At 38.5% G+C, this 12,605-nt stretch overlaps 1 protein-coding gene and 1 long non-coding RNA gene across 5 annotated transcripts in view; both read left to right on the top strand.

Annotated features, from left to right (window-relative positions):
* The window catches only part of LOC121247835 (nuclear pore complex protein NUP160), a 43,015-nt gene extending 36,177 nt beyond the window's left edge, over nt 1-6,838 (top strand). The window contains 2 exon segments of the mRNA XM_041146293.1: nt 5,866-6,039; nt 6,142-6,838. Coding sequence (XP_041002227.1) covers nt 5,866-6,039; nt 6,142-6,183 — 216 coding nt within the window. The 3' untranslated portion in view covers nt 6,184-6,838.
* A 2,138-nt stretch (nt 6,839-8,976) lies between these two features.
* LOC121246047 lies at nt 8,977-12,291 on the top strand. 4 transcript variants are annotated; one of them, XR_005937048.1, is made up of 6 exons: nt 9,004-9,129; nt 9,364-9,437; nt 9,745-9,805; nt 10,252-10,351; nt 11,502-11,928; nt 12,055-12,291. It is a non-coding gene; the product is annotated as an uncharacterized LOC121246047 (long non-coding RNA). The 4 variants fall into 4 exon arrangements; XR_005937045.1 differs by lacking the exon at nt 9,364-9,437 and having other exon boundaries at nt 8,977-9,129; XR_005937047.1 differs by having other exon boundaries at nt 9,000-9,432.
* The last annotated feature ends 314 nt before the right edge of the window (nt 12,292-12,605 follow it).

Here is a 12,605-nt window from a genome sequence, read left to right as displayed (position 1 = left end):
GTGATGCCAATACTTTGTAGTATGCCCTGACTGTACACTTCTTTCTGCCATTGGACTTCCCCTGCATCCTATCCCCCTGTGCCGTAGTGTTTCCCGTGGAGTATGTCAACCTGAAAAATTCTGAAGCAGTGTGCAATTCCAAATCATGAATATCCCTACTAAACATGACATTCCACTATTGAGAACCAAGAGAAAATACCTGCAGATCTGCTACAGTAGCATCCCTGTTAGCTGCAATACGATAGAGAGCTGGAAATGCCCTATCAAGAGCACGATCTCCACATCAAACATCATGCCAAAACTTGATTCTGGTACCCTCTCCAGCCACAAAACGGATATGATTTTCAAAACTCGGCCATCCCCTCCTAATAAATTTTAATAAGCCCACTCCACACCCTCCCAAACACTTCCGTGTCTAGAGTCAATAATTTCCTTCCATAGCGAGTCCCCTCTAAGTGGTACCTCCATACAAAGCTTTATTGAAAGTCCTCAAGTTGCACACTCCCAAGCCACCATTAGCAATTGGAGAACAAACTTTATTCCAGTTAACAAGATGGACTTTTGTTTCCTCCCCCATCCCCACCCCTACAAAAAAGTCCGAAATAATTTCTCAATCCTATTCACCACCCCTGCAGGCAAAAGGAATAGAGATAAAAAAAGGTGGGGAGGTTAGTTAACATGCTCTTAATCAATGTGAGTCGACCCCCTTTCGATAAATACAACCATTTCCAACCGGCCAACCTTTTCTCTACTTTCTCCACAATCCCATCGCAAATAGCTCTAGCCTTAAAAGTCGCCTCCAACGGGAGGCCTAAATATTTCATAGGCAAAGAAGACACTTTACAATCCAGGAGGCTCGCCAGGCTGATGATACTAGGCACCACGCCCACTGCAACTATTTCGAACTTACCAAGGTTCACCTTAAGCACCGATGTAGCTTCGAAACATAACAAGAGTGCACTTAAAGTTTGAATCTGGCCATGATCCGCTTCACAAAAAGGAGAGTATCATCTGCAAATAAGAGATGCGAGATTATGATAGAGCCATCAGTACCATTACCCACCGAAAATCCTGATAGAAAACCTCCTCCAACAGCAACCTTCACCATTCGGGCAAGTGCCTCCATAACAATAACAAAGAGAACAGGAGACAATGGATTCCCTTGCTTCAATTCGCGAGAACTATTAAAAAATCCAACTGGGGTGCCATTAACTAGCATCGAGAAGTGAGTGGTGGAGATAATGTCGAATCCATGAAATCCACCTATCACCAAAGCCACACCTCCTGAGCAAGTATAAAAGAAATTTTCAATTTACATGATTATATGCCTTTTCCATATCAAGCTTGCATATAACTCTCTCCCGCAACCTATGATCCAAGCACTCATTGGCAATGAGAACCGAATAAGGATTTGTCTTGTCTCCCACGAACAAATGCATTTTAAGGCTTAGAAATAATTATTTCCAATACCGGGCTTAGCCAATTAGCAAGAACCTTCAAAATGATCTTGTATACTCCACTCACAAGGCTTAAGGGCAGAAATCTTCAACTACCATAGCCCCCTGTTTCTTCGGTATGAGAGCAATGAATGTCGTATTGAGGCATTTCTCAAACTTCCTGAAAGAGTGTAATTCAAGGAAAACCTGCATAACATCATATTTCACAATATCCAAACAAGCTTGAAAGAAACCCATCGAAAAGCCATCCAGACTTCGCGCTTTATCTTTGGCCATACCACAAATGACCTTTATAAATCTCGTCTTCGTCAAAGGGTCTTTCCAACCAACTCGCACTCTGCGAATCAATAGACTCAAAACAACAAATCATCTAGCTTCGGCCTCCACCAGGCCGGTTTCGTGAAGAAGTTCTCAGAATAATGCACAATATGGTTTTCTAATTCAGAGGGGGAAGAGAGCACTTGAGTACCTGAGTGAAGTGCCTCAATAGCATTGTTGCGCCCATGCGAATTAGCTACTTTATGGAAGAACTTCGTACATTTATCACCTTCTTTTAGCCAAAGGGCCCTGGATTTTTGTCGCCACGAAGTCTCCTCCATCAACAACACCCTCTCCAACTCAGTCACAACCGAACTCTTCCTCAATAATTCCTCCTCCGAGGTGTCTCCCATCAATTCCCTCCCCTTGGTAGTCTTCTGGTTGTCAATGTTGCCAAAAACTTCCAAGTTCCACCTCTTTAGATAATTTTTCAAAGCCTTAAGCTTACCTGCAAGAATGAAACTGGGCGTGCCTGAGAACTGATAAGAAGACCACCAAGAACACACCTTCTCTACAAAACCATCAGCGGCTAACCACATATTTTCAAACTTGAAATACCAGTGTCCCCCATGAATACCTCCACAGTCTAACAAAATAGGGAAATGATCCAAGCAAACTTGGGACAACCGCTTCTGACACAGCTCTGGAAAGTGGGCCTCCCATGAAGGAGAGACAAGGAACCTATCCAATCTAGACCAGCCCCGGCTATTTGACCATGTGAACTCGCCCTCGACAAGAGGGAGATCCATGAGGTCCAACTCAAAAATGAACTTAAAGAACTCCATGGCCAAGGAGTTGCGACAATTCCCCGATCGCTCATTAGGAAAGCGAGTAATATTGAAATCTCCACCCATACACCACGGCACATCCCATAAATAATATAAACCCGCCAACTCTTCCCATAGCCTTCTCCTATCTCTATCCAAGTTAGGCACATATGTGCCTACATAAGCCCATTCCCATCCATCAACCGTATTTTTAAATAAACTAGCGATTGAGAAATTTCCAACACACTCCTCTACCACCTCCACCACTCTTTTATCCCACATTAAAAGAATGCCACCTGAATCTCCCAAAGAGGCCAAGTAGGACCAACCCACATACAAACACTCCCACAAACTACGGATGATTCTTCTATCAATGACCCGCAATTTTGTTTCTTGAAGACACGCCACATCAACCTTCCATGTCCGTAATAAAGATTTTATGTGAAGATGCTTATTGCAATCATTAAGCCCTTGCACATTCCAAGAAAGAATCTTAGGCTTCATGAGTACAAAGAGTGCCCCTCCCTTTCAGTCTATCCCTTCTGCCACTCATTTCCTTCGCTTCATAATTAATAGTACATGTGAGCCTTTTGAGTTCCCTATCTTGCTTTGTAGTTGACTTCGCTCGACCATCTCCAATGGCTACAAAGAATGACCCTAAACTGTTCTTCAAAGCCTACACAAGAAATCCCAATACAAGCTTGTAACTCCTCTACCTTCTTGAACACCCACTCTGCCCCCCCCCCTCTCCCCCCAAAACAGAGCACTCACTGTCACAGATAGCCAATAGCAAATTTGAGTCTGACTCCCTCGTATTCGAGTCTGAAACGGGAGCTTGAATGGATCCCTCGCTGGTCAAAGTTTCACTCTCAATCATCACCATCTCCACCAGATTGCCCTGAGAGCCCACCATATCCTTTTCCCATGTGTTTCTTGGGAGCCCACCCATCCCAAGCATCTCTTTGACCAAGGAGATGGGAGAGACCTCGATTCTCGGTACCCCCACTGTTGGGAGTGCGATCGCCTGCGGTCTAGACAGTGGTGATGTTGCAGTCGAAGCATCGACATCCTCCCTCAAACTGATCTGTGATGGACCCGGCACGTCAGAGGCAAGAGGGGTTCGAAAAGGGTTAGATCCCGTGCCTTGATGTTCTGCGGGTGCAGTCTCAGGCTGGATAGCCCCGTTGGTGGTTCCGCAGCCTTCGCTAGGGCCCCCTAGCTCTTTGCTGGCAATGGTGGCTAAGACCCACCCGTCGATGGGCCTGAGGCATTCGGGTTGCGTCTCCTCCAAACAGGCCCTAGCAGATGATGGGTGTTCTGTTTGCACATGAGTTGAGGCTCAGCGCCTGGGCCCATCTCTATCTTTTCTTTCCCTTTACTCACCACAGACAGTCCATTTGGCTTATCCTGGCCCATTAGAACAGACGGCCCATACGGCTTACCACAGCTAGCACCTGAAGGGGCTCCCCTGTTTTTATCTTTAATTGGCCCGTCACCCAGACCCAAGCCCACCCCCACCCATTTTTCCTCCTCAACGCACCGTATCAACCAGCTTATATTACGCTGTAATTCCCTCACTTGACTCTGCATCTCCATCACAGCCCGAAGGACCAATTCCTTATTTAGACCGACAGGTCCCTGCAACCACCCTCAAGTCTTTGGACCCTTACAAAAGCGGCGGCGCTTCTTGACTATTGCAGTGGTGCAACTCCTCTCAACCGAGCCGAAGTGTCAAACCTGGCATTCAGTTTGGCAGGTTGACGAGACATGTCTAAAGTCCTTGGTTGTTGGAGAGCCTCTTGTACGACCTGGTAGAAGAATGAGCTACTGTCGTCTCTGGCGGTGCCGGCCCAAAGGAGCAACCTTCTCGTCCAGCCTCCCTCAAAACCTCCGCCAGCTTCCTCCATCCCATTCCGTCCCTATCTTTAGGTAAAAAGATGCAGTTACGGTGACCACCCATTCCATACCAACAGTGCCATGAAAGCGCCCTGGAAGTTTGAGCACCTTTGTGCTATGATGCCCCTATCACCTTCCCGATGCGCTGTATAGAACTCCTTTCTCCCAACCTTCAAACAATCTTCCAAAGTTTTAGTGAACTAGTGTGTTGTGGCCAACTCCAAACTCATATTTTTCACAAACTTCCACCCTCTCTCAATAAGGAACACCCTACGACCATCCCTTGACACCTCAAATGACTTCAATTCTATAACAACAGCTTTTGAAAGACCCATATTCCTTCCCGTACGAGCAAAATCTCACTATCAAATGCCCACGATCACCATCGGAACGAGTTTACAGAGAGAAAAATTATACGGTGATGAAATTTACATATCGCTTGGTGAACCATAAATTGCTGAATCAGCCTATCAGTTTGCTTATTCTCTTCTTTTGATAATAAGGGCCTGTTTGGGGTTGCGTTAGGGGTCTTAAAAAGTGATTAAATATCCTTAAAATCTCTTTAATGATAACATTAGATTGTTTGGGTATTACATATGAGATTAAAGTACGTTTGAGAAAAAACATAATTTTGATGGTTAAATGATACTTTTCCTCAAATGTGCTTTTTCGGATAATGAGGACCGTAGTTCCAATTTTAAAAAAGACTGTTTATGGGAAAAATATCCATACAATTTTCAGATAATTACAGCTTTGCCCTTTGATCTTATCACATGTACAACACTACAACTTTCAAATGACCTTTATGTCATTTCTACCTCAAAAAACACTTTTATATCGTTTCTAAGCAAATGTAACATGTTTGTATTTTAGACATATGGTTACCAAACAGGAAATAGCTTTTTAGTAGTGGAGCTTCTTGCTTAAGCTCTACAACTATAAGCTTTATTACTCACCGCAATCCCAAACATGAGCCAATTAACTTTATTAGATAAGGCAGAAAGCTCAATCACACAAGGAGTATAGGAAAGGTACTTCTAAAAGAATTAAAATGTAATGCCTAGACCTTTAAAAATAAATGGGGAATGGATGCCGGTGAAAGCAACCAGGCAACAATTTTCGGAAGTGAAGACTAACATGACAAGGAAAGCCCATCATCAAATGTCATACTGTTCCTCTGCAGATTTTTTTTCCACGTCACACAGAAGAAGAATATCATTCAGATTATTATACTCACTAAAACCAAATAGCCCTTGCTAACTTTCAAGCACCTGAATCACATGCTTGGCATCACCCGTTAGATGCCAAATATGGAGAACACTGACATCTGGACCTCTCTTACCACCAACCTGTGGAATACTTTTCTTAGCCTTCTGCTAGGTGTTTATCGAGGATATTAACATTAATTACTTTCTTCCCTTCTGCAGAGGCCGGCAGACATAATCAATCGGAAAAAACCTCTTGCAGTTTGGTTTCCATACACAGCAATTGAGCACCTATGGTGCAAACTTGAGGAATTCATTAGTTCTGGTCGCATGGTAGACCATTGTGATAAGCTCAGAAGGCTCTTACATGGAGCATTGCTGAAGCATCTTCAGATGGTATGCTCAATATCCAGTTTTTCATTGTATAAATTCCTCCTCTTTGTGATTTGCCTGTCACCATTTTCTGTCTTTTTTTTTTATTTTTTTTGGTCTTTTCAGCTAAGGATGGATTCAGATGATGTGCCTTCTGCTGCCCACTAAAAAGTTGCGGCCAATTTTGGTGACTATCTGGACACGCTAAAAAATTGGACGTTAGGGAGCAAAGGATGCATGCTGACACTCAGTGCCCGGTTGAAGGCAAGTCTCATTTTCTGAATGCATAAATTCGCACCAGTTTCCTTCATAGAGGGCGTCTGTGGGTTTATTTATTGCTATTATTGTTAGCGGAGCAACGGATACATCTTGGCCTCGTTGCAGAATCGGTAGAAAAGGCCTAATTATGTGAATATTGTGGAAGAGTTGAAGGCATCGCTGCCCCTTATGTTGGTGACAAACCCATATGATGAGAGAAAATCTACCTGTGGGTCATTGCATTTTTTATTGCCTTCATGGCTGTCTTGAGGATTTAAAAAAGGAATGGGGGCTAGGATTTTTTTTCGGGAGACTGGAGACTTGAGAGTTTCGTCTTGCCCAACACCTGGTAGCAGCTTTTTTTGTTCTCATTGGTTGTAGAAATTAATGTTGAATTATTTGTACCCTCTCAAAGCTGGCTTTGAGTTCTAGTCACTAATGGAGAACTTTCGACGGTTCGTGCCAAATATGGGATGATTTTAATTTTCCAGTTCACCTTTTGTTGGCAAATGTTATTTGGTAGATAGTTTGAACAGTTTTTGGAAGATAATTGTTTGATATTCAAGGACAGCCTTCTCAGTTTTATATGTTTTAGGTGCTCCAAAAAAAAAAAAAAAGTCAGATTTTTGTATCGCCACCGGAAACAACCATATTTCCATGACATAATGACACAATTTCAGGGTTTTTAGGTGCGGTTTGGATATTGAGTTGAATAGATATGAGATGAGTTGAAATGAAAGTTAAAAATTGAATAAAATATTGTTAAAATATTATTTTTTAATATTATTATTTTTTTGAAATTTGAATTGTTTATTATATTTTGTGTGGAGATTTGAGAAAGTTGTAATAAAAAGATGAGATGAAATACCTGTATCCAAACGGGGTGGGACATCTATTCTGCGTTAAACAACCATGAATGGTCTATATTTACTCTGATAGCCCATAATTAACCTAACTTGTTGGCTTCAGCCTTCAGATCTTAAACTAGCTTACTTAATGAAATAAGTTATAAATCTTATTATCTAGAGAGTAATCCTACATATCAGTCACTATAGACATCTAACACTTCACATTTATAGTTTTTTCATAGTGAAGTATTTTTCATATGGTGTGAGATGGTGATTAGTAGCTGATGAAAAGAATTTTTCTTATTTAAACATGTTATCATAGCATAATCTCGTTCTTATCTTACTATAATGAGCTGTCGTTGTCTGTCAATTTTTTATTTTATTTTTCAAAAATCAAGAGATGATCAGCCACCCGCATGATCATATTTACAGATTAAATATGAGATAATGGCGTAATATGTAGCATTACTATAATACATGTAAATCAAGTGGTCACAGTGCAAAGAACAGAGAATCCCCTAACAGAGATGATTATTGGATTGTTATCTATTAAGAAGTGAATTGATACGATCTTTTTATTTTTTACTATAATTAATCTCGAGCTGTTACTTGTTTAACATGAAACGTCCGATTTAAACTACACTCACGATATTTATAGAATAATTTTCGGTTTATATAAATTTTAAATTGAGTAATGTTAAATATAGTTCTATAGTGTGTAAGTTTCGCACGTTCATTTTGAAAAAAATATAATTTACTATTAACAAATAAATTTTTCTTGTGGATATCTGAATTATACATTTATTTTTTTAAAAAAAACACGTGAAGTTTGAACATTTTAAAATTATAAATATCAATTCTCATCTTAAATTTAGTATCCCCTTTTGTAATTTTATCACCCGAGGGCAAGCCCAAGGAACCAAGTTGTACTTACATTTGTCCTTCTTTTAATATTGAATTTAAATTTTAAATTACTCATTCATTGATTTAAAAAAATTACGCATTTCTCTTTTGAAAAAGAGCGCTGCTACATGGACGAAGACTTCTACGTGTTGCTTTTTACGCTCTGACATGGCACTTTGTGATTTGCAACCCATTTTCGTTTTAACAATCTAAATCTCTCCGATTTGTAATGTATAAAATTTATTATTTAGCGTAATCTGATTGATATAACCTCAGCTTCCAAAACCTCCCTCTCTCAATCAAAAAATAAAAAAAATTTATTATTTATTTTGTAATTTTTCAAGTTATATAATTTTTTTATATTAATATTAGATATAATTTTAAGGTTAACAAGTCTCGTGTACTCTTTTAAAAAATAAGTAAAATCTATTTTTAAAAAATTAATTTTGTCATATGCATATCATATTTATTCATTTTTTTCAAAGAGAATATACGAATATTATACATTTTAAGACTACAAATATTATTTCTTTTTTTTTTTACTCATTACAAATAGGATATGCGATAATTATAGTTTTGCTCTGTATTTATTTTCTCGTTTAAAAAAAGTGGACAAAAGTGAGATTTAGATGAAAAAATAATTTTTTAATAATAGATTTTATTTTTTATTTTTTAAAAAAGTACACGAAATCTTTAAGACTATATTTAATATTAGTTGAAAAAGAAAAAAATACAATGGTATCTTTTGGGTAAGAAATAGCGAGTAAAAGTCTTGTACCTATAAAATTTTCCTTTTGAAAAATTCTATTTGTGAGTATACTTTGAAACTGTTGATATGGTTAAGCTTGATTTACATAAGACCTTTATAATTTAAATTTTTTACAAATTAAATATCGTCGATTCTCGACCTCTTTATAAGTTGAATTACTCTTTCCCTTATTTAATTGAACATAACAAATAAGGTGATGGCTTCCTGAAGTCCCACGTCAGTTGCCAGCCTTGTGGTCTACACACACTCTGCGTTTGCGAAGGCACAACCTTCCCCTCCGCCTCTTCTCTCTTCACCCCCCTGCGTTCTCCCTCACTTCCTCGCTGCCTCCGACGGGTGAGGAACCCTCTCTCTCGCACAATAACTTTTATGAGTCAGCCGAGGATTAGACTTTCAAACCCTTTTATCATGTTATCATGTTAATTACTCGTACACGCGCATTGGAAAGCAATGGCATAAGCTTGGAGCCCTTCATGCACACAACGCTCGTCTTTTGCTTTCCTTTGCTCACTCAGTACAGTTTGGTTTTCGTACTGGGTCTGTGCTCATTCACTTTTTGTTTAACATAAGGAATTTGTTGCGACGTTTCGAGCCCCTTGGGAAAGGAGAAAGAAGACTAGAATGAGAAAGAGTATACCTGTGCGGTGAAGATCAAATTTTTTTCTTGGAAGACTTCGTTGTTATTTGTTTTATCTAGTATTTTCATAAAAGAAACAAAAAAGAAAAGAATCCGGCATTCTTGTCGATGTAATAATTCTCTGGTGTCGAAGAGGGTTATCCGTTTTGTCCCTTTACCCTTTTGATTTACATTCTTGTAACCCACTTATCCTTTAATGTAAATCCTTTTTTTTTTTTTTTTTTTTTTTTTTTGTAAATGTTTTCTTCACATGGTTACCACTGGATCACGGCGGGCACCACTTCCCTTGCTTTAGCTGTTTATTTATTGTCCAGATGGCGGCAACAATCAAGCGGTTCTCTCGTGCTCTGAAAAGAAAGAAAACTCAAGCATCCGGTATGTTTAAGTACTAATGGAGCCATTGGATGGCTGTTTGTGAGGCTACTTCTTTGAATCAAGTACTTGTTTTTTAGTAGGAATTTGATTCGTTCAATTGAATTTAAATCTAGTCAATTTCAATTTTTTTTTTAATCTATTTCTCAGAAGGATGCCATTAAGTGGCCTTTTTTCTATTAAGTAGGGTATATTTCTTCCATGCTGTATATGAACAAATGTTTGTTTTGTGATTCATATTATGATAAATCTTGGTATCATCTCACAGTTGAGAAAATTCATTAGAATCCTCATTTCCTATCCAAATCCAATAATTGGACTGCAAACTGAGTTCAGTCCCTAAAAAAGAAATGTATATCGACAGTGGATCCCGACTATCCATATCTACTCTCAAGATGATGGTTCCTATTGATGGTTATCTTATAGCACTTTCATAATCTGGTTTCCAGGGGAGATATCAATTGTACATCAGCAGTAATGTTTAGAAGAAACAACATTGCTTCAAGGATTTTTCAGCGCCAAATCTACACTCCTGCTCCCGGAACTAGTGTATTTTCTTCTTACTTGGCCATTTGCTATTTTGTGTAGTTCTGTTTTGTGAACTTCTACTACTTTGATCATCATGATCCTTATGTGTTCTTACTATAATCAACTAGCTGAAGTGACTACTTAATGATTGGGATGCATAATGGAGGATTAAAGATGATCTCCTGTGAACTTACAATCTTTTTTTGCTTTAGAAAATGCAACCAATACGGAGGAAAATTATGCCTGGCCCGTGGAGTTCAAGAAAAAATGAGTGAGACTATACCAATTAAGCATCCAATCAAAACCTTAACCTATTAGAATATAGGCCAGCGATATGATGCCTCAATAAGTCTCACATCGTGTGGGAGAAGTGTGATTGAGTTTGGTAAAGTCGTATTACGTGTCAAGTCCCATGTTAGTTCCTTACTAGGTAGAACTGGGTTTTATAATAATACTAAGCAGTTCCAATTGTACTATTGACTTGTCCTTTTGGAGTGTAAACCTAAATGTGGTTTGACCTTCTCTTTTGTTTGTTACTAGTGGTATTAGAGCCAGACTAATAATTCCACGTGTCATTGGACACTCAGTGCAATGTTGACCCTGATGAGAATGTTAGGGATTTGAGTTGGGAGACTGTACTGCTTCGCTAAATCCCAAATTGGGTGGAAGAAGTATGATAGAGATAAATGAGTATGATAAAGTTGTAGTGAATGTCAAGTTCCACACCGGTTCCTTACTAGGTGGAACTGGACTTTATAATGATTCCAATAAGGTCTAATTGTTACCTTGAATGGCTTTTTCGAAGTATAAGCTTATACATAACTTGGGCTTTTCCTTGGGTCTCTACAAGTAATGTCTATCAAGCTCATTGAGACATTAAACATCAACATGTGTTTTTTCTTCTTGAAGAAGATCCCTTGCTTTTCTTTTATTTTCCATCTCCTTCTCATCTTGTTCTACATATGTTAATCAGAACATAAAATAAACATGATTTCTGAAGGAAAAAAAATGTCTGGAAGAGGAAAAAAAACTCTTCTAGTCCTGCATTTCAGGCCAGAAACATATATGTTGTGTCATTTTTTAGAATTGTATTTGTTATTTGCAATGAAAGAGATAGCTGGGAAATTATTTCAATTACACTACTAAGAAAACCAAGTCATACTTCTTGCAGGTTTATTGCGCTAGGCGATTTTATGAAAATTTAGTCCCAAGTTGTACCATTTATGATGTTGAATGCCCAGACCAATCATTCCGCAAATTTACCGATGATGGGCAATACCTAATAAGTTTCAGCAGAAATCAACAAGATCTGGTTGTTTACAGACCAACATGGCTTTCATTTTCATGCAAAGAAGAAGATTGTGATGCTCATGATCTCCCTCCAAAAGCAAAGAGATTTGAAAGTTTCTTCACTCATTTATATAGTGTATCGCTGCTTCCTGCAATGAGCTCATATGCAAAGACTTCTTCCTTTACATGGAGAGTAACCAATATGGAATATTTGCTACTTCTACGCCACCAATTCATGATGCAGCTGCTGATGGTGGTGCCACTCAGGGTGTCCCGTATATAGAAAAGTTGACATTCCATTTAATAAGGTACGTGCTCTTGATTTCTAATTACTGGTTTGAAAATTTTCAAGAGATTTCTTTGTAAAAGTTCTAATTCATTTGTGGAGGTTGCTTTATGCCTTGTTTTTTGTTCTATATTTTTTATACAAATAGGTTGGAAGATGGAGTCATACTGGACGTGAAGGTCTTTCACAATGATTTTGTTAATCTAACCCATAACATGGGCGTCTTCTTGTATGATGATTTATTGGCAATTGCGTCACTTCGCAATCAAACAATACATATTATCCAAATTAGAGACTCTGGGAACCTTGTAGATGTACGAGCTATTGGGGCATTTTGTCGTGAAGATGATGAACTTTTTCTTAATTCAAATGCTCAGGCAAGTGGCATTTATTTTTAAGCTTTTGATGTGACTTCCCTAAAGTTCAATTAGAATTCTAATGATTGGCTTTAGCTTGACAATTCAGACTTCCTAGAAAATTGGAAAAGCATCATTACCTTTGGTAGGGTAAAAAATGACAAATCTCTACTTCAGTTTGTCTGATTAATAAAAAAAGAAATATTCTTTTCTTTTTTTTCTTCTGATTGGATAGACTAACAAAAACTTTTTTTGATAAGTTTTTAACATAAAATTTTGTGTTATCTTTAGAAAAATAGGGCAAACAAGTTTTTTCTTCTGCTAAATCTTTATGCCAAGTTCT

This window comes from Juglans microcarpa x Juglans regia, chromosome 1S (assembly GCF_004785595.1).
Source record: "Juglans microcarpa x Juglans regia isolate MS1-56 chromosome 1S, Jm3101_v1.0, whole genome shotgun sequence".
In the NCBI taxonomy this organism is placed as follows: Eukaryota; Viridiplantae; Streptophyta; class Magnoliopsida; order Fagales; family Juglandaceae; genus Juglans; species Juglans microcarpa x Juglans regia.
Note: the sequence above shows the minus strand (reverse complement) of the source record. Positions and strands in the feature narration are given on the sequence as shown.